At 40.1% G+C, this 21674-nt stretch overlaps 1 protein-coding gene across 1 annotated transcript in view; it reads right to left on the bottom strand.

Moving 5' to 3' along the window:
* Pdss2 (decaprenyl diphosphate synthase subunit 2) overlaps positions 1 to 21674 on the bottom strand; it is a 239951-nt gene that overhangs the window by 102242 nt on the left and 116035 nt on the right. Inside the window, exon 3 of the mRNA XM_038340229.1 lies at positions 9385 to 9583. Within this exon, the coding sequence (XP_038196157.1) occupies positions 9385 to 9583 (199 nt within the window). The remainder of the gene's footprint in view (positions 1 to 9384; positions 9584 to 21674) is intronic.

Raw genomic sequence — 21674 nt, 5'->3', positions numbered from 1 at the left:
TAACTAAGAAAGGATGATTAGAAAATCAAACTCTTATAATATTTGCAGCTAAATAAAGTGTGTGTGGGGGGCAAACAAATACTTGTTAAATTATCTTTAAATGTTGGCTTAGTAGAAGGATGAGGGTACATACCTGTATTCTATTCTAGAATTATTTCATTTTTAGCTATACATCCCTATCACCCTCTCTTTTAAAAGTTTGAGATAGGGTCTCATGCAGACCAGGCTGGCTTCAAGCTTATTATGTAATGGACGATGACTTTAAACTCTTGATCTTCTTCTCCTGCGTTTACCTCCCAAGTATGAAGATTACTATCATGCATTACTATGCTTTAATTCCCTTTTTCTTTTACAATTTCTTTAGCTTCCACAGTGCTAGAGGGTAGTACTCACACTCTGGAGGATAGACGTAATCATCAGTCTCACTGTACCAGCTGTGATGTCTGCAAGGTACAGTAGTGAACTGGCCTGACAAAACATGCTGACGGGTGCAATAGTGGCACTAATGTTATGGGAGGAACCGATGACTTTCTGATTGGCTCGAAGGCCCGCTCCGTGAGGTGGAACCCATTTCTGGCACTGTTCACAGGGTCAAGAAGGGCTGGACAGTTCATAGGCACTAGGTAAGAGCCTAATACTATTATACTGCTAAGTGGGCACAGTATTTTAATGACTACCAGTGACTTACTGCTATACTCACAGATCAGTACATCTCCCAGCCTTATCAGAAAAGCTTCTTGTAGTAAATGGCAATTAACACAGAGACAATCAACTAGTCAACATGCAGAATATATGAGACTATGGAGTGCTTAGTCCTGAATGAACTTTGGGGAATAGGGAGTGGAAAGAATGTTAAGAGCCAGACGTCGAAGATGATTTCAAGGAAATAATGTTTTCCAGATATAACAGGGCAGTTACACATATGAACGCACAGTGATTGTGACAGCATGGGTAAGCCAGACAAAATCCTAGCATAGATGGCGGGCAAAGTGGCCACAAAATTCCACTACTAGCTGAGGAGCTCCTGGCATTTGAAAACTGCTAGAAAAGGGAGTAACAGCTTCCTTTAAAGCTGGGAGGCCAACCATACTCCGGGTCAGGCTCCATGCCCCCAAGTGCTCAAGCAAAACAAATTGGACTTGATGTGGGGCAGGGCACACATCTCAAAGTTGAGTGGGTAAGTAGGTGAAAAGGGTAGATATGGGAGGAGAACTATGAAATTCTCAAAAAATGAATTTTTCAAAGAATATAAAAAAATTTTAAAAAAATCACATCAAGTGCCAGGCATGACGATATACATTTTTAATTCTAGCACTTGGGATGCAGAGGCAAAAAAATTATTTCTTTTATTATTACTGTGTGCGCGCATGACACAGAGGATATGTGTGTGTGTGGACCATGGTGCATGTGTAGAGGTCAGAGGACAGCTTCACAGAATCAGTTCATGGGTCCTGGGATTAAACTCGTGCTTACCTGTCAAACCTCTACCTGCTGAGTCATCTCACTGGCCTTCTCTACTTTGCTGGTTTGTAACTTCCAAAAAAAGGTTCTTAGCTCACATTTTTGTTCCGAAAGAGCAAGGAAAAAAATCAAAGAAAAAAAAGTAAAGACTTTTTTATTTGCAATAGTAAATAAGAGGAGGGAAGTGGTTTGAATAGGATGTGGAGGCACTTCACAGACTGGCGGAGGGAAAAGAACAGGTGTAAGATACAAAGATGGACACCGTGTACAAGCCTGTGGGATGAAGAAAGGTTCAGGGTGAAAGAGATACTGGGTGGCAAAGTCAAGGGTCCTGAGGACAGGCGAAGCTGTTCATCAATTGTTTGTGAATTTCCAAATCAGGAAATATCTAGGTAAGACGGTTACAAGGCACAAGAGTTAGGAACAATTCAACTTTGAAAATAGTTTCTTCTTGCTCATAGCCCTCAACAATTTACACCAATGAAAATGGAAGGAGGCAAAGCTGGTTTCATGAAAGTAGAGAGTGGGATCTATAAACACCGGGCCGGGTGGTGTAGGCCTGCAGTAACAGGTAGGTGGAAGCAGAAGAATCTGGAATAAAAGTCATCCTTGACTACACAGGAAGTTCCACACTAGCTGGGGCCACATGCAACCCTGTCTGAAGAAACAAGAAAGATTACTGCAGCCAGTGCCGCCAACCACAGTGCAGACTCTGCTCGACACATTTCAAAAGTTGTGCTGCGGAGAATGTAGGGGTTTTGTTTTGTTATCTGGGCATGTTCTGAGTCCACGGTCTTTGCCTCCTCTAGTTTGCTGCCAGGTTTTCAGTTTGTCAGGCCTTGAAAGAAACATCCACTTTACATGATGGCAGGTGCTTTCCCTGCCGAAGTAATACTACATTACATTGTTTTCACTAAGGATTTTATTGAGTTAATACATTCTAAAAGGCATATTCATTTTCTTTCTAGTTTTTTTAGTATACTTTACATATACTAATAATTTATTACTTTAAAAGCCGAGGAAGCAGACTCAGAAAATGAAGTTTATTTGATATGTGTCTATGTTAGCAAATGATAAGTAAAGAGCAGAAGAAATAATTTGTTTTGGAATTCTGAAGTATTTTCATGATGGTACTTCCACTTTTCTATTTAATTCACATATAGAAGGTCTTTCATTGTTAAAATAGCTAACAGTCTACTTTCCTTTTACATCAATTTACTCTGGCCATGAATATCTATACATGAGTGGGTTATATGCAGGGCAGAACACTAATCTTGGGTGTCAAACTGAAGATGCTTAAGATATTAACACAATAATTGCTGAGTGTGTGGTGGCACATGCCTATAATTCTCAGTAAGTAGAAACAGGAGGATCAAAAGTTCAAGGTCAACTTCAGTAACAAAGAAAGTTTGAGGAGATCTTGGCCCACATGAGACTATGTCTCACAAAAGACCCACCACCAAATAAATAATTTCTATAAGTAAAATATGCTAGTAAAGGAATAAATGCACATTGTCATAATAATGCCATTTTAGGCCTCTGATCCTGAATGCCGCGACAAAGCCTAGGGCCTGTAAGTACTCTACCATTGATCTAGATCTCCGACCTCCAAAGTGCCTATATTAAATGTAGATGGCAGGGAAAGGGGAAACCTTAAGTTCATACAATAGAGTATGGCTTTAGATTTCACTTTTGATATCATTTGGAAGGTAAAATTAATGATAACAGACAGGACAAACTAGGGAAAGGGCCTGGTCAGTAAAGTTTCTGCCATGGGAAGATGAAGGCTAGATTTCCAGCATCCACGTACTGTTCCTATGTGGCAGAGCATTCCCATAACCCCAGAATAGCAGAGGTGTAGGGAGGGGGCTACCTGGGGCTTGCGGGCTAGCCAGCTGAGCCAGTCCCCAAGGTCCAGACTCAGTGGGAGACCCTGCCTCAAGAAGCCTGAGTGGTGGCTAGTGGTTCATGCTTTTAATCCTGGTATTCAGGTGGCAGAGCAAGGCAGATCTCTGTCAGTATGAGGACAACCTATTTTATATAGTAAGTTCTAAGTCAGCCAGGGATACAGAGTGAGCTCTGTGTTAAAATAGATAAGTAAACAAATAAATAAAAATTAGGGAGAGAACAACGGAGGAAGAACCTGACATTGATATCTGCCTTTTATATACGTATATGCATATGCCATCCCTCTCACACCCACATGTGCGCACACCTAAATAAATACACATATACACATAAATATATGTATATAATAACACAAATATAATCTACATACACAAACATATAAAAAGAAATTTATATGCATAAATGAACATATTTACACAAAATTCTCCCTGTAAACAGCATATTTATGCCCGTAGGAAGACAAAATTAACATAAGGAGACATATCACTCTGTAAGGAGTACATCTGTGCTGCTAGTTATTTAGAACTATAAGTCACTAATGCTTAATAGGACAGCCCCCAAGAGTGACATCATAACAATGCTCTTGGGTGTCAGGCAAGAGCAGACCGACTCTTTCATCTCAATGAAAGTTACTACGGGGCGGGGGAGGTGCAATGTGAATTTCTTTCTTTCTTTTTTTTTTTTTTTCTTCGAGACAGGATTTCTCTGCAGCTTTAGAGCCTGTCCTGGAGCTAGCTCTTGTAGACCAGGCTGGTCTCAAACTCACAGAGACCCGCCTGCCTCTGCCTCCTGAGTGCTGGGATTAAAGGCGAGCGCCACCACCGCCCGGCGTGAATTTATTTCTTTAAATGTAAGGCATATCACTATAAAGTAAGGACTCTCTTTCCATCCCTCCTTCTCTCTCCCTCTCTCTCCCGCTCTCTACCCCCTCTCTCTGTAAAATAGTCTTACTTGCACTTTGGCATAATTTTAAAATAGAAATCTAATAAATAAACACCAAAGAAAACCTGTAAGGACAAGTTACAGCAGCTGGAGAGATGGCTCAGCAGCGAGTTCTTACCACTCCTGTGGAGACCCGAGTTCGGTTCCTGCACCCACAGGTAGCTTGTAGCCACTGTAATTCCAGTTCTAGGGGAGCTGAGGGCTTCTTCTTATCTCAAAGGGCTCTTGCATGCATGTGGTACACACACACTCACATAATTTCACACACTACACATACATTTTTAAAAAGTCTTTAAATTATAGTGTTTCTATTTTATTATCCTCCCTCTAATTAAATGTCTCTGTGATAACTTGATGCTCAGAAACTAGAAGTTTAGATTCAGGAATGAGCACATATCAGAACCTTATAGCATATCCTACAAAGCAACTATAACAATGGTGTGAGAAAAGTTAGGGCTTCAAAGGCTTGAGGTTTTTAGTCCAGGTCTTTTACATAATGAAGTACTAAGTTAAAAGGTTCCATAATTGAATGAGTGAAAACCCAATCGTTAATTTTTAAAGTCACTCTTGAATTCAAAATCTTGTTAATTTGTATTTGTGACTCCATCTATAATAGTAAGAAGACTACTATCTCAGGATTAAATACCAATTTTTAATATTCAGGAATATTTAAAAACCTAAGTGTTACCTAAGGCAATTATCTCGAAGACCCCTAATATCTTTAGGGAAAAGCTGAAGGGAGAGTAATCGACTTTGCTAATCTTACCCTTGGCAATTATAAAACAGGTCTGAATTTCATCTGACTGCAGCTAACAGTCTACCCCTGGAGGCAGAGACACATGCTCTAAAGCTTGTACACAAACCCACTAGCAGAAGAACACTGGAAACGAGTAGAATGAATAAGCCATAAAATACTAAAACTGCTGTAAACATGGCAACTTTAATCATCAAGTTAAATAGACCCTCAAAAAAAAAAAAAAAAGCAGGCTGTCACCATGAAAAACAGTGACACATTAGAAACAAATTCTGTCACACGTTCTGCCTGATCTCTCGTTACTGTGGTGTCAATTTTGTCTTTATTGACAACTTTTTTCTTATTAAAGGAAATTAAAACATTAAATAAAACCTAAGTATACCAAGATAATAATCATTTTTAGATGTAAGTCTTGTTTAATAAAATAGGTCCTCTTCTATAAAATATTCATATTCCTTTAAATACTATTCTGAGGAAAACAGAACCAAGTGTTTCACTGAAAGGGCTGCTTCTGAATATGGGGAAGTGTTTTGTCAAAGGGAACTCTTGACTTCACACCTCCGTTTCCCCTCACTGTCTCTGCAGTTTACACAATTTGGACCTCATCTATTATGATCAATGAGGGCTGTGAAATGCCTCGATTTGGAGCTCAGTCACGGACTGACCTGGTACTCTAGTTCCTTCATAGACAAGGAGTTGGTGAGGCACCTCTTTTGGAAATGAGCCTGCAGAACCTTCAGAGACCCTTTCAAGACGAAGGCAAGGAAGGTCCATATTTGGAATGAACAGGGGGACTCACAGGATAAGCTTAATTTTAACACAACCATCCAACTCCGAAAGAAACATATTATTGTCTAAAAAGGAATTTTTTTTGCTGTGCTCAATACAATGTAAATGTGAAGGACTGATGTGCGTGGAGGTACAGGACCCCCAAAGGGGAGGGGTCCTGGTCATTCTTATTTCTCAGGCAACTGTTGTTGGACATGTTGAAGTTTCTTTTTTCCTTTGTAAATCAATTCATGCTGCTGAAATCCGGCGCCTAATGGAGCAGATGGTGGAGGTCTTAGGTTCTGAAACACGTATAGTGATGCCTTTGAATGCTAAACACCAAGAGCAGATTTCACAGGCTGTGAATCCGACTTGATTTCGATGGTAATAAAACATCCATTTTCACTAAATTCAAACCATAGTGAAAAAAGAATATGTGACTGACACAAGCTAGTTCAGGAAAAAGAATGCTTTAAATATTATTTCCGCGAAGGGAAGTAGCTTACATCATTATGGCATGATTGTACACAGCGCTGGGATAACACTCCATAGCGCTGTGCTTAACTGTCAATGTGAAACCTTGGGTTCATCCCAGTGCTGCAGAGTAGTGCAAAGCAATTCAAACTGACAATGGGAGGAAAACAAAGAAATTCTTCTCCAAGTACTGAGCCTTCATTCTTTTTCTAAGGTAAGACCATGCTGAGGCTACTTCCCAAAATACAGAAGTAGGTACAATTAAGTAACAGATCTAGAATGTTTCCTGCCTTCGGGTCTTTGGATCTAATCCTTTTGGGCTACTGTTTATGCCTACAGGTTATCATGTGCCGAAAACTCTACCAAACTTTCACATGTGGAGGCGTTCCCTTCTCCAAGTAGGGCCCATACTTCTCATAGATCACAGCAGGTCTGGTAGAAAGGCGAGACAGACCACAGGAGTCAGTGACTCCCAGGGACAATTAAAGACTCACTCTTGCTTTAACATGTGGATCCCATTGATAAAATTAGTAAGACTCAACCAAGTACATGATACAAATAGAGGAGAAAGGAGTCTGAGCTAGCTCAACTGGGAAGAGATCTGAGGCTCTTCATCTGTCTCATGCTGTGTGGGTAGAAACCAGACATTCAGCATTCTCATGTTATATTCTCCTTTGAAAGCAACGGATCCAGCTCATGACATATGTGCTGCCCTAAAGTGCAAAACCATGGTGGAAATGTTGGGCAAATGCGACTGTCTCTCAGCATCGATCAAGGCACATTCTTCGTCTCCTTCCCTGAGAGGGTGACCAGGCCATTAAATTCTGGCCAAGAAAATGTATGCAGAAGGATCTTGTAAGGCCTCTGAGAAAAGTGCAGACATTGCATTATCCAAATTGCCACACAAGATGTGTGAAAATAGCTAAAATGTCACACTTTGAAACAAGTACTGAGCAACAATTAACTTCTGTTTTTGTATTGGTAGACTCAAGTCGACAACTATTTTTAAAAACAAATTTTAAAAGAATTAAAAATAACATATTCATCTATATTAAATAAGAACTTTAGATCATCTGAATACTAAAATATAACAAGTAGAGGAGGCTGGAGAGAGTTCAGTGGTTAAGAACACTGGCTGTTCTTCCAAAGGACTTGGGTTCAGTTCCCAGCACTGACATATAGACCATCTATAATTCTAGGTTTCAGGGCATCTGACATCCTCTTCTGGACTCCATGGGCATTATTTGCACATACATGGTACACATAAACTCATGTAGGCCCCCCTTAACCCTCAAAATGAAGTAGATTATTTATTTGTTTATTTAGCTTGCTATTTATTTTTGAGGCAGTCTCTGACTGGCTGGCCTGGAGTCTGCTATATAGACCAAGCTGTTCTCAACAAAGAGATCTGCCTGCCTCTGCCTCCAAATGCTGAGATTAAAGGTGTCTGCACCACATTCGACTTAGAATAAATTATCTTTGATGCATATTCACATACTTTAGCTTATTTCTTAGCCTTATCTTATAGTGTATTACTGGGGCTGGAGGGATGGCTCAGAGGTTAAGAGCACTGGCTGTTCTTTCAGAGGTCCTGAGTTCAATTGCCAGCAATCATATGGTGGCTCACAACCATCTGTAATGAGATCTGATGCCCTCTTCTGACCTGCAGGCATACATACAGACAGAACACTGTATACATAATAAATAAATACATAATAAACTTTTAAAAAATATTGTATTGCTGATAATTTTGTTTGCCGGTGTGTTATGTCTGTTCACTAGAAGTGACCATGGATGCCAGGAAACGACCCTGGAACCGAAGTTAGGGAGAGTTGTTATCTGTAGCCGGGGAGCTGGGTATTGAATCTGGGTCCTTTGGAAGACCAGTAAGTGCTCTATTTCCCTAAAGAAGGTATTTTTTTTAAAGCCGGGCATTGGTGAAATGTGAGTGTTATCTTAGCATTTTGAAGGCTGAGGGGAAATCACCATGTTCAAGCCCATGAGAACATATAGAGGTCATTCACTGCACCTGGAGCTAGGCTAGTGGCCAGAAAGCTCCAGCAATCTTTCTGTCTCTGCACAGTTGTGAGTCTGAACCAAAAGGATCAGTACAAATTTGAGGTCACACAGTGAAATCATGTCTCAAACAAAGAAACAAAAATATACAAAAGACTATTTATAATCTCACTAAGGGGCACACTAATTAATATTTTTGATGTATTTCCCTGTAATTTCTTACCGTTGCTTCTTCATTCCTTTATATATGGGAATTTTTTTATAACATAGGTAAGAACTTGCCTGGTATGTGTAAGTTTTTTAATCCTACTTTTCGAGAATATTTTATGGTATGGGCTCTTTCCTCTGCTTTTTAACATTTTTCATAAAATTTCAATGCCTATATAACATGCATTTAGATACATCACTTAATTCCCTCACAGTTTGACATTTACTTTGCTTACTTTGTAAGTAAATAGATCTACAATGTTGCAATAGATAGACCTGACCATCAAAACTTCTATTCCAGATTATGTTGTTCAGATAAATACTTTAAAAGTTCAAAGGATTTAAGTATTTTCAGTCTCCTTCCCTCACTCTCTCTATATCTCCCTCCCTTGCCACCTCTCTCTTTCTGCCATACTTATACATGCTAGGGAAGCATTCTATATTCCCAGCCTTGCTCTTTTATTTTGGAGATCACACTATAGCCCAGAGTGGCCCTGAACTTGTGATAATCCTCCTGCCTCTTTCTCTTAAGTGCTTTTTTTTTCTTATTTCTTTTCTTGAAACAAAGTCTGGTTCTGAGGCCCAGGCTAGCCTTGAACTCACAATTCCCCTGCCTCTGCCTCAGAGCATGGAGATGACAGTCTTGTGCCAGTATACCTGCTCTTCAAAAGCATTCCCTAGAGTTAATCTCTTTTACTTCATATTGACACTGCCACCATCACCCTCCTCAGTTTCAGTGAGCATCCACATAGGGGGAGCTGAGCAGCAGGATGCACAGACCTCTGTGGCTTCAATAATCAAGTATGAGACACCTGAAGGCCATGCAGGCACAAGTGAACCCTGGCTGTTTTTACCTTGGTGTTCTGTAGAAGAGCTAGTCCATTGCAGGCATTTGCTAGAAGAAAGTCTCCACTCAGGATAGCTATTTTGTTTCCAAACTGCATGTCTTTTAGTAGTCCATCAGAAGACTGTAATTCACTTAAATTTACTATCCCACGATGCACGAGGAGAGCAGTGTGTATAAGTTCTGTGATCTCTGCCAAACTTCTTTGACTAAAACATAAAGAAAAGGTTTGTATAAATGTCAAGACTGTATCACTTAATGACCAATGCCAGGTTTCAGTTCTTAAAAATAAGACCATGCACACGTTTTGGTTTTGGGGGAGCAAAGGGGGATGCGCCCTTTTCCAATAAAGCTTTTAGAAGTTTCTCTGTTGACTCATCTGGAACTTCTCTGTAATCACCCATACTGTAGCCCACAAGTCACTGGTCTCAGAGAAATGATGGCCAGGAGCGCTCCCCTCCCAAATTCATTGAGATACCTTCTCTCAACGCACACTTCTTCTTCACCTCACTCTGAGAATTTGTCAGTTTGATCATCAGGTTAAATGTGAATATGAGTAAGGCATGGGCTGAATATTTTACAAGCATGATCTCTTTTAGTCCTAAATATAAAGCTAGGGGAATTTCAGAAACATGGTGTTTCTTCAAGGACCATGTCTTCCAGACTGACAAACAATGTATTCACCTTTAGTAGGAAATAAGGCAGAAAGGCCTGAGGAGTCCATGGTTCAGGACTGTATCTCATGAGATGTTAGGGGATACCTCTTTCCTTTGACATAATTTTCTAGAATTTGCACACTTTGTATAAGAATAAAAGTATTGCTTTTTATAATCAAACAAAAACCTCTGAGTATTTGATCCTGTGGAATGAAATCTGATGGAACAAAATGCATGTGACAAGTGGAACAAACAAAACAAATCAAAACCTAAGATTAGAGTACGGTGGCTTATGCTCCAGGACCCACACTCAGGAGATGGCCATGAGTTACACACTGAGTTCCAGCCCAGGCTGGGTTACACTGGGAGACCCTGCCTTAAAACACCACAGGAACAGAAACGGCCCCCTCACACATTAAAACAAAAGCAAGCAGTCACTGAAAATTTAAGCCTCCCCTCAACCCTGTGATAGGTATTATTAATCCTCAATTATAGGGGAGAAAATTGTTGCACACAAATGAAATGAGTTCTCAAGGGCACAGTAATGTGGAGCTGGAACTCTGCTGGAATCTAACGAGTCTAGATGATTCAATGTGAATATAATGTGGTTTCCAGGCTCCCATTTCAGCCCCCACATTAACTCTGGGCTTGGTTGTGCTACTTGCTTGCCCAACAGAACATCAATAAACAAGTCGAAAGCAAAGCTTAGGGAAAGCTCACAGAACACACAAGCTCAGGCTGCTTTTAGGCTGTCACAGAGTCACATGACCCTGGGCATAGGAGCCTTTCAGTCAGTTCAGACATACAAAAGATAAAATGGTGATGTCAAGACACCAAAGTGTACAATGGCTTGCTATGAAATAATAGGTATTTGATAAGAAAATTAAATACTTAGGAATGGCGCTGCTATAACAAAAGGCTACACTGAAATCTGTAGTTTCAGTCTGCACAATATGGGGGACTGAAAATGGGTCTCTTTTAGCATAAGCAGTAAAGGAAGTTAGCAAACTGTTACTGGGAAAACTCTCCTGCAACAACAGGAAAGATAGGCACCTTTTGAGCCAGGTAAGGAGATTTCAGGGAGAATGCTGGAAGTATTGGCTAGCTTTTGGTGTGTGACATGCAGTGTATATGGATGCATACACAACACAAGAAAGAGACAAATTAAGAGAGTTGTTCAGTTTGCAAACAGCTTAGAGCACAATAAAAGAACAAAGGCTTGCTAGGCTGAAAATAAAACTGTCTCACCTTTCCAGTATAGCCAGAAAAAATTTCACAAAGATAATGCCAGGAAAGGAATTAAAAGTATGGGTTGACACAAAGGCTCAGCAGGTAAAGGCTTGGGTTTGATTCTCAGAATCCATGTGAAAGTGAAAGGGGAAAACCTGTTCCCTAAAAGCTGTCCACTGCCCTCCTCTGCTGTGCTTGCAAGTGATGATGATGGTGGTGATGGGTATGAGCTGGCTACGGTAGTATATATATCCACACACATATGTACATATCCACACACATATGTACATATATACACACATATATATGTATATATGTATGTATATATATATATTTATATTTTCCCAGAATTTGAGAAGTGGAGGTAAATCAGGAGTTCAAGACCATGCTCAGCAACACAATGAATTCAAGGTTATCTGTGACAGTGATGGTGATGGACAACTTCTTGTACAGACATAAAAGCTTTTAAGTTTTAAGGGAAGTATCCCTAGCAGGTTCACGCTCAGTATATGTCTCATAAAGAACCATGTACGTGGCTTTGACAACATGAAGTAAAAGCCATAGAAATCTCAAAAGAGGGTTAAGGAAGTTTATGAGTTTGGGCTAAAAGTAACTGATGCTTATGATGAGGGAAAGTAGCTTTGGAACGACCTCTGTGTGTACAATCAGCAGACAAACTCCAAGCATCGCTCAACCTCATCGGGAAAGCTCCTTGCAGCAGACCCACAACGGACAATGTGCAGAGCAGGAGAGACTTTGGAGTACTCAATCCTAGATGGGATGTCTTTGTCACACCCTTCCTCTCCAGGTCAGGGCTCCATAGGGAAGAGATGGTGGAAAGATGAAGAGTCAGAGGTGGTGTGGGACTCAAGAAAACATCCTCCTCCAGACACACACAGGAGGATTGTTCCACATGTGAATCTGCAGACCGCGGCAGCGCACACAAGACTAGCACAGGCTCAGTCAGACAGGATCCCAGTGCTGAGAAGTTATTTTCAATTTATACACGCTGGGAAAGACAAATGCATTATTATTATGATTTTATTATTATTATTACCATTAGGACGTAGTGCAAGCCACATCACGGGGTGGAGGTTATGGGTGGAATGATTTTTAGGGAGTATGTTCTCTCCTTTCACCTTCACATAGATTCTGGATCAACTCAAGCTGACCATCAGGGTTACTCAGAAAGTGGCTGGTGGAGTGTCACTGGGTGTACCGCCCACACTCCAGGGCAGGCCCCATGCCCAGAGTAGTGGGCTAACAGGACAGACTCCATGTGCTTTGTTTTGCTATTTTTGTCTTACTCATTTTCCTGTTTTAGTTTGTCTGTTTTGATTTTCCTTTTTTGCTGTTTTTCTTTCTCTTTTTCTTTCTTTCTTTTATTTTTGAAAGAGAGAAAGACTATGAGTAGGGAAGAGTATGACCAAAATATATTACACAATAAAGATTTTTAAATAAAATTAAAAGACAGCAGTAGATCACTACATAGCTCTAAGTATGAAGCAATTCTCACTGAAGAGACAGCTCAGAGGACAGAGTAAGTGTTACAGAGAATGGTGAATCAGGAAGCTACTTCTGGGGACTAGGGCTGCGCCCTACCCAAGAAGTAGTTCTTGTTTCTAGACTAGGTAGTTCTGACAACATGATTTGGATTTCAGAATTGCTATGGATCAGGTCTTATTACCATATAGTTCTCAGGTGGCCCCCAAACTCCTGGCCTCAAGCAATCCTTCTTTACCTGCCCTGCTATCATTCTGTCCCCTCAGAAAAGAAGTTGTAAAAGGAGAAGCGAAGATGTAAAACCATCTTTTAAAAAAGTGATTAAAAGAAAGGAGTAAGAATTTTATTATGGGGTTGGAAACATAGTTCCGTGATCAAGAGTGCTTCTCGTTCTCCCAGAGGGCCATGCCCATCTGCAGCTCACAAATGCTTGTAACTCCAGCTCCAGATGATCTGGCACCCTCTTCTGGCCTCTGACAGTGCCCTATACACATGGCATACACTCGCGCAGACATACACATAAGTAAAACTAAAACTTCAAAAAGATTATTACTATCTCACAAATACTTTGGTTTTATAAAACTATTCCCTAAAACAAAAGAGAAGAAACTGAAATAAAATTGGGGGTGGGGTGTAAGATCTAGCAAGAGTTAAGGAGAGTAGTGGGGAATGAATATGATCGAAATACACTGTATGCATGTATGAAATTCTCAATAAGTTAATATAACCAGGCATGGTGGCACACGTCTTTAATCCTAACACTTGGGAGGCAGAGACATGCAGATCTCTGAATTTCAGGCCAGTCTGATTTACAGAGCAAGTATTTATGTAGCTAGAGCTACATAGAAAGACCCCATTTCAAAAACACCAAAAGAATTAATAAAAGTATTTTTAAATTGTCACATTTGACAAAAAATAGCAGAATGAAATTATGAGTAAGTATACAACACAGAAAAGTTAAGCATTTATGTTAAGTCCCTCATTCAGTTTAGCTTAGGAAAGAAAAGCCCAGCAAGCCAGAAGCTGTAGGTGTTCTGAACTACCCTAAGCATGAAAATGAGTAACTGTGAGCTTTTAATAAAGACACCTATAATAATAAACAGCATTCATTAAATAAATAATAACCTTTAAATGCCACATAACCAGAACTAAGAACAATCATAGTAATAATTAAGTGAAAAAAAAATCATCATTTATTGTAGTGAGCATTTACAAAGCACTTCCATTTGTACTACCTACCTGCTCTTCTAATGACAGCAGGCCCAGGAAGGGTAAATACTTGCTGTAGAGCCTGAAGTTTAGAAAGGACAAACCTATAACTCAGAGCCACCTTGTCATAGTGACCAATGACAATGTAAAATGTTTACTTACGAGTAGTAAGTGGTGGGGGATGGGTGGGGAGAAGGGGGAGATGAGCCAAGGACATCAAAGTATGCAATAGTAGCATATGCCCTCCCCCAACTTTTAACCTTATTTTTAAGACCATAGAGACACTACATTAAGAACAAGTTTGCCTCTAAAATAATTAGTGCTCCCAACTCCTCTCTAGGGTCTCACGATGTAGCCTTGTCTGTCCTGGAATTTGATATGAAGATCAGGCTGTCTTCGAACTCATGGAGATCTGTCCTCCTCTGCCTCTCGAGCACTGGAATTACCATGCCCAGCATCTTTTGTTTTTGGCTGTTTGTTTCTTGTGTTTTTCATATTTTATTCTTAAGTGTGTGTATATATGTGTGTCTGTGTGTAGGTTTGTACAGTCTGTGAGTGGTGCAGGTACCTGAGAAGTCCAGACGAAGACATCAGATCCCCTGTGCTGGAATTATAGGCGGTTGTGAGATACCCAAAATGGATGGGTGGTGCTGGGAACCAAACCTGGGACTTCTCTGGAAGAGCGGCAGATGCTCTTAACTGCTGAGTCATCTGTCCAGCCCCAAGTTTGCCCCCTTTAAAGTAACTGGAAAAATCTGTCAAATTTTCCCCAAATAATTTGATCAGAACCAAATCAATAGGCTTATTCTAAACAGCAATCTAGTTTGAGAATAATTCTCCTTTTGCCTGAGTGACACTATAGCTCAGGTGTGAAGCCCTTGCACGCTCAAGTCATGGACCTCCTCAACACTGAAAGGAAGCAAGGAAACCAAAGAACAGATTTCTCCTAGTTCTCAACTTCTGATTCAGGTTTTTAATTACTTAGACTAGCAGGTAATTGTTAAAAAGAGGAAACCATTGCTACATCGGTCCCCACTTTCTGTAAGAAGAGGAATGGAGTATGCAGTTGTTTTTAAATATACCATCTAGCATTGTGCTCGACTTCTCAGGTTTTATCAGATGAACAACTTTGGATCACACTGTACAAAAAGTACAATATAGAGGGCAGCAGGGAAGCATTGCAAGAGTAAAGGAATCTAAGAATTTGTTTCTTATTATTTTATTTCAATTTTAGGTACCCAAAACAATTTAGTTTAGCTTTCAGTGCACTGGACCTAAAAATTACTTTAAAGCACATATTTTTTTGCACTCTTGGTTATTTATCCTTCCTGCTTAGCCTTGCTTAGAAAGGAGTAATAAATAAATAAACTGGACATGGTGGTACCCATTAGGATCACAGTGACTTGGAGACCAGTCTGGCTACTAATGAGTTCCAGGTCAGCCTGGGGTATAGAGTGAATCTAGGGGAACCAATAGTATAAGACCACAGACTCAACTCTCCCCAGAATCCCCAACGATGACAAAATAAAAACAACAACAACAAAACCCCAAACCAACCTACTTACAAAAAGTGACCAGAGTAAGAAGCAGCTGCTGCATTGAAGGAAACTGATGAATGTTTTTACAAGAATTTAGGACCACCAGCACCCCAGCGGGCAACTATATCTTGAGGGTAACCTACAGCCACCTAACTGGACTTAAGGTCCACCCAATAGGAGGAAATTCATGCCTTGTACTGTAAACTTAGCTAACCACTTGAGCACGGCGGACCCTAGAGAGCTTACTCCTGCTACTTTCTAAACCAGTATAATTCCCAGCTGCACTCTAAATACCAACTCTTATGCCTAAAGATAAGCATAGCTTCTTTTTGTAGCAGACAGATGCCATCACAGAAATCCACAACTGGTCAAAAGGCAAAGAACAATTGTCTGTGGGGTATCTACTGCCAACTGATACATCGACCACACAATCCCTATACCTAAGGTTCGGGGAGCATCACAGAAGAGGGGTAGAAAGACTGTTGAGCCTGAGGCTCAGAACATCTCTACAAGAATGTCTTCTATATACGACAGGGAGTTGCGCTCATTAAATCTCAGCAGATTCTATTAATACATACATATGTATGCATGTATGTATGTTTCTATGTAACACTAATAAAGCGGTAGAGGTCATGACATTGATAGAGAATGGGGGGCAGGAGGAGCTGGAAGAGGAAAGCGTGGAGTGAAAATCACGTAAATATTTTCATATATGAAATTTTCAAAAAAAGTTATACCCCATCACTCTCTTAGAATTATATATTAAGCAATTTCATTTGTTTTTGGTTTCATTTTCCTCTAATACTTCCCTAAGATTTTAGCATACTATGTTTCAGAAATAAGAACAGCAGACATTGCTAGTTATCTACTAGTAAGGTAACCAACCTCCTTACTAGTAACAAAGTTTTATTATGTTTGAAGTGGCCCTGTACTCCTTTAAGAAGATCTCATTAGCTGGGTGTGGTGGCACAGGCTTTTCATCATAGCACTTGGGATGTAAAGGCAGGGAGATCCTCATCCAAGGTCATCTTTGGCTACCTAGTTTCCCCATGACAAAACCAACAACCAAAGAAAGCCCAAAAGATCGCTTTAGCAGTTGATTTAGCTCTGTGATCATATGACAAGTCTATCCAAAGATATATATGCAGAAGTCTAGGAGGTGGGGTTTCTGAAAATCTATTAACTCTTAGTAGGAGGAGACTGATTCAGTTGGTACGTACCTTTGACCTTTGGGGCTTCACTTGTCTAGACTGTGCTGGACTCAGAGGTGCAGTTGAGACTCAGGGATCTAATGTACCCACAATCTGTGGCGGTAGAACAAGAAGGAAGGCGAGCCTGAGCTCTAGAGGGCTTGAGGGCTCCTCCTGCCCGTGTGTGCTACCACTGATCCCGCGTTGTTACTGCTTTTGTTCCTGTTTACACCCCTCCCTGCACCCTCTCTGTACTCCTACCCTGTGCTGGTGACTGAGCCCAGGACCCGGGGCTGCCAAATAAGTGCTCTACCATTGGTTACGCTCTCAGCAATTAGACTTGTCTTCTGAGAGAAGTACTATACTCCTCAGAGCTACCGTTATATTCAGCCTAATCAATTCCTAAGAGAGAAAGTAAAAAATAAAAAAAAAAAAATCGTGCCCAAAATAGGAAGACATTTTATGCTCATCTTTCTGCGCTCTTGTTTTTGTCAACTAATATTGTCTCTTGGAGACAGCGCCACATTATTTACTGGCAGAGAATTTAACTCTTGTTCATTTCCTACATCCAGAGAGACCACTGTGTATGATGGGACATACACTTGTGCAGTTTTAGGGTGAGTGACTGGTATGTTTTGCTTACAGAGTTTCTTTTGATTTAGTGTGTAGAGGTATGCTCACATGCGCTTGTGCCACGGTATGTGTAGAGGCCAGAGTACAACTTTCTTTTCGTCTTGTTTTTGTTTGCTTGTTTTCGGACAAGGTCTCCTTTGGGGTTTCTGCTGCCTTGCTTACTCCAGGCTAGCTGGCCTCTGAGCTTCCAGTCAGTTGTGCCTCCACCTCCCATTCTACTGGCATTACAGGTGTGTGCTACCACACTGGCTTTTCATTTGGGTTCCAGGGATTGAACTCAGGACACTAGGCTTGTACAGTTTAAATATTTAAAAATCACCTCTAGCCAGGTATGGTGGTGCACACCTTGATTCCAGCAGAAGCAGGAGGATATCTGTGCGTTCAAGGCCAGCCTGGTTTATTTAGTCAGCTTCAAGCCAGCCAAGGCTACATAGTGAGACTCTATCTCAATAATGATAATAATAATCAGCTCTATGCCACTTTTTAAATAAAATTTTCCTCCATTTTTTTTTTCAGAAATAACTCCTTCTGTACTTAAAGGTCTTGGAAGATAGCTCAGCCATTCCCCACACCTTTCCATTTCTACATTTTAATTATCTATCTACTTCCATTCACTGCCTAGAAAGTATTTGTTGAAGGAGCAATTTGTTACTTAGCAACAGCATTAGAAAGGCCTCAGGATGGCTATCACTGATTTCAGAAGGGAAAACAGTGATCTATACTAAAGTCAGGCTTATAGAGACACAGTGGTAAGTTCTCGGGTCAATGAACCTCCAATTAGCACCTTCCAGGTACGATGATAATTAATTACGTCTAGGCACACAGCTGCTGCTGGACATCTGAATTATTAGTTTATTCTTTACAGAAACTCGAAATCTCTATAAGCTTTAGATTTAAGTCTGTGTTAAAAGAGTAGGACAGCCAATGTACCTCGCCAAACAAGGAGATTAAAAGACAGTGGAACTTTTTTCTAATTCCCTGTTTTCTTCTCTATTCTCCCATCCTTTCTTCCATTCTTTCACTTTAAAAAATAGAGACTGACTGTACAGTCAATATTTATGTTGCCTTCTTACCAAAATGCCTACATGCAGTCATTTTTAGTTTCTAAAGGTACATTTAAGAAATAAACCTCTTTTTGCGTACTGTATCAAGAGCCTGTATGGACCGACTTATCACCGGTCTTCACGATTGTTAACCCCAGGCCACTCTTGCTTCAGTTACAGCATTCGCTCTCTGACCAGGTCACTTTGAAGTAAACATCACACACTATGTCATTTCATCCAAAAAAGACCTCATATGTCCTATTTTTTAAAAATGGGGAGTGATGATTATGACTGTACTTATTAAGTTAATTACTTGGAGTCAATTATTACTACATGCTGAGAGCGTGTGTAAAACAACTTTTGCAAGAATAACTCAGCTGATTAGTGAATAAACTGCTATCTCAACAGTGGCTCTTTGAGGTAAGCAGCGACTCTCCTGTACAGAAGGGAGCTCAGCTGACAGGCTAAGTCCACACAGCTGGCAACTGCAGCTGGAAGCTAGCCCAGGCCTCTGGGTTCTAAAGTCTAGGTTCTTTGCATATCAATAGCAAACTCATCAAAATCCAAAACACAACATGTACAAGATTTAGGATCTCTCTGAAAGTAAAATGGTAGGTCAAAGTCACTTATTTAAAGTCATTTTATTTGAATCTTAAAACTTTTTTTTAAGTTAGAAAAAGGATTTTATAATTATGTAGGAAGAATAAATCAAAACATTAAAAAGATTTCAGAAAATGTAAGATTAGATTTAGGTTTTAATACTTGTTATAAAGCTACGACTGCAGGTTTTGGTGTGTGTGTAGTGTGTGTGTGTGTATGTGTGTGTGTGTAGTGTGTGTTTGTGTGTGTATGTGTATGCATATGTGCACAAGGTTCTCCAGGACTATGACCTGCATCTAGGATCTTGCATATGCTAGGCAATCACTGGGTAATACTTTCAACCTCTGTAGCTTTAATATGCATAATAACAGCCAATTGACAAATATATATTTTTGGTTGAATCTAGAACCAAATACATCTGAAAAATTATTTGTGACAAACATTTCAAACCCTTTTTAAACAAATGACGTTGAGCCTACTGACCGACACTTGAAAGGGTAAAAGATCCCTACTTCACAACCTGAATAAACACATATGTAGATGGATTAATTATCAAGTATGAAATATGATACTATAAATTTAGGGAGAAAATTATATATTTATTGGAAAATATCCATGAATGTCCTTTTACTAAGTGACATATAAACCAATGTTTCCCACATTTTCATTCTATCACATCTATAATATTCATAAATTTACTAAGTCTATCTTGGTGCATACCTGTTGATAGAAATGGGTGAAAGTAGAGGAACACAACAAAATACATCAACGGGCCGAAGCTGTTAGGGCCATACTGCTCCCATAGAGAACCCAAATTTTGTTCACTCATTAACTCCAGCTCTAAGGGACCTGCCACCCTCTCCTGCCTGGGCCATGGGCATCTGTACTCAAATGCACAAACCTATGCACACATACACACGAGCTTTAAAATTTCACTGGGTGTGGTGGCACTTACCTTAATCTCAGCACTCAGTAAGCAGCGGTAGGAGGATCTCTTTGAGTCCCTCCCTGGCCAGTGTGATCTACTAAGGCATTTCAGCTAGCTAGGCATACAACCCTTACTCAGAGGCAAGCAAACAAACCCAAATCAGTGCAGGCATGAAGACTCACAAAAATAACCCAGATAATAACCACAATGGAAAACATTCTTGGAGAAAGTCATGTAAATATAACAGAATGCTGGGAAACCATAAAGAAGATAACAGATGATAATAGATAAATGTCAGTAGTTAAAAATATACAAGAAAGTAGTGGCAAAATATAAACTAAGACTAATAAATACAGACTTGAGGTAAATTACCTCTAAAACATATCATAGAAAAAAGATTTATGTTCAAAATATTTGTGGAATTTGTCCAAACTGGGCATATTAAAATAAAAAGATAAACATTATAATAGCTAAATAAGAAAGTAGAAGATGAAGTAATTCCAGAAAAACATAAATTGCCAGGAAATCATATAAAATGATGCTTAGCTGTGCCAACAAAGGGAAAGGAAGTGTACTAATAAAACAATGCCTTAGTTCATTAGCTGTGCAAAGGAAAGACGAAGAACATACAGTTTCAGTGTGGGTGGGAACACGACACATTGTACTCCAGAAGGATATCATTTTGGCAGTGTTTTCAAGGATACACTGAATTTGGGCCTTTGATGGTCTCCTCTCCTCATCTGTGCCTCCAATGCCTTATTATATACTTGGATAGTCATCCCTGAAGGCAGTCACTAACACAATTTTTTTTTCACTGAAAATATATGGTGTCTTGATTTCCTACTGACACAATATCAAGATTTTACACACACTCATAGTTTAGTAACTATGATTATTAATAATCTAAATGTCCACAAGTGCAGGGGCAATTAATGGCATCTTGAAAGATCTAAAGCTACAGACTTGGAACACTGTTTCTAGTGATGTGGGAGAGTCTTCTGTTTGTGTTGATTTCATTCGTTAATAAAGAAACTGCCTTGGCCCATTTAGGTGGGTGGAGTAGACAGAACAGGAAGAAGGAAGTGAGGTAGATGGCTCAGTCAGATGCCACGCCTCTCCTAAATGAGGCAGACTGCCATGCCTCTCCTCAGGGGCCAGATGTGATGAAGCCAGCTACCAGGTCAGACGTGCTGAATCTTTCCCGGTAAGACACCACTCTGTGGTGCCACACAGATTATTCGATATGGGTTAGTCAAGATGTGAGTAAGAGGCTGAAACTAATGGGCCAGGCAGTGTTTAAATCAATATAGTTTGTGTGTTGTTATTTCGGGGCATAAGCTAGCCAGGCGGCTGGGAGCCGGGCGGGACGAAAAGCAGGCCTGCCTGCAGCTCCTCACTACATTTTAGGAAATGTCTGTATGCCTATAACCCCAGTTTTGGGAGATATACCCAGGAAGATTATGAGTTCAAGGCCAGCCCGGGCCAAAGCAAGTTCTAGGTCAACCAAGGCTATTTGGTGACACTGGCTGTCTTGGTTAAAAAAGAAAAGAAAGCTGTTTATGTTATTTGGAAAGTATAGGAAGTCAACTGAAGTGTAAACTCTATGACAGCTGGGATACTTTTAATTCATTACTGTGGTTCACATTCCTAGACCAAACTCTAGCAAGGGTAGACTCTGGGTATTTGTTAAGTGAGCCAAATATTTGAATGATATTTGAGTGAGTGAGTGAATGAAAAGATGGATGAATGAATAGCATGGGTTGGTTTTGG

Source organism: Arvicola amphibius, chromosome 8 (genome assembly GCF_903992535.2).
Source record: "Arvicola amphibius chromosome 8, mArvAmp1.2, whole genome shotgun sequence".
Classification (NCBI taxonomy): domain Eukaryota; kingdom Metazoa; phylum Chordata; class Mammalia; order Rodentia; family Cricetidae; genus Arvicola; species Arvicola amphibius.
The sequence above is the reverse complement of the archived record's forward strand: the minus strand, read 5'-3'. Positions and strand labels throughout refer to the sequence as shown.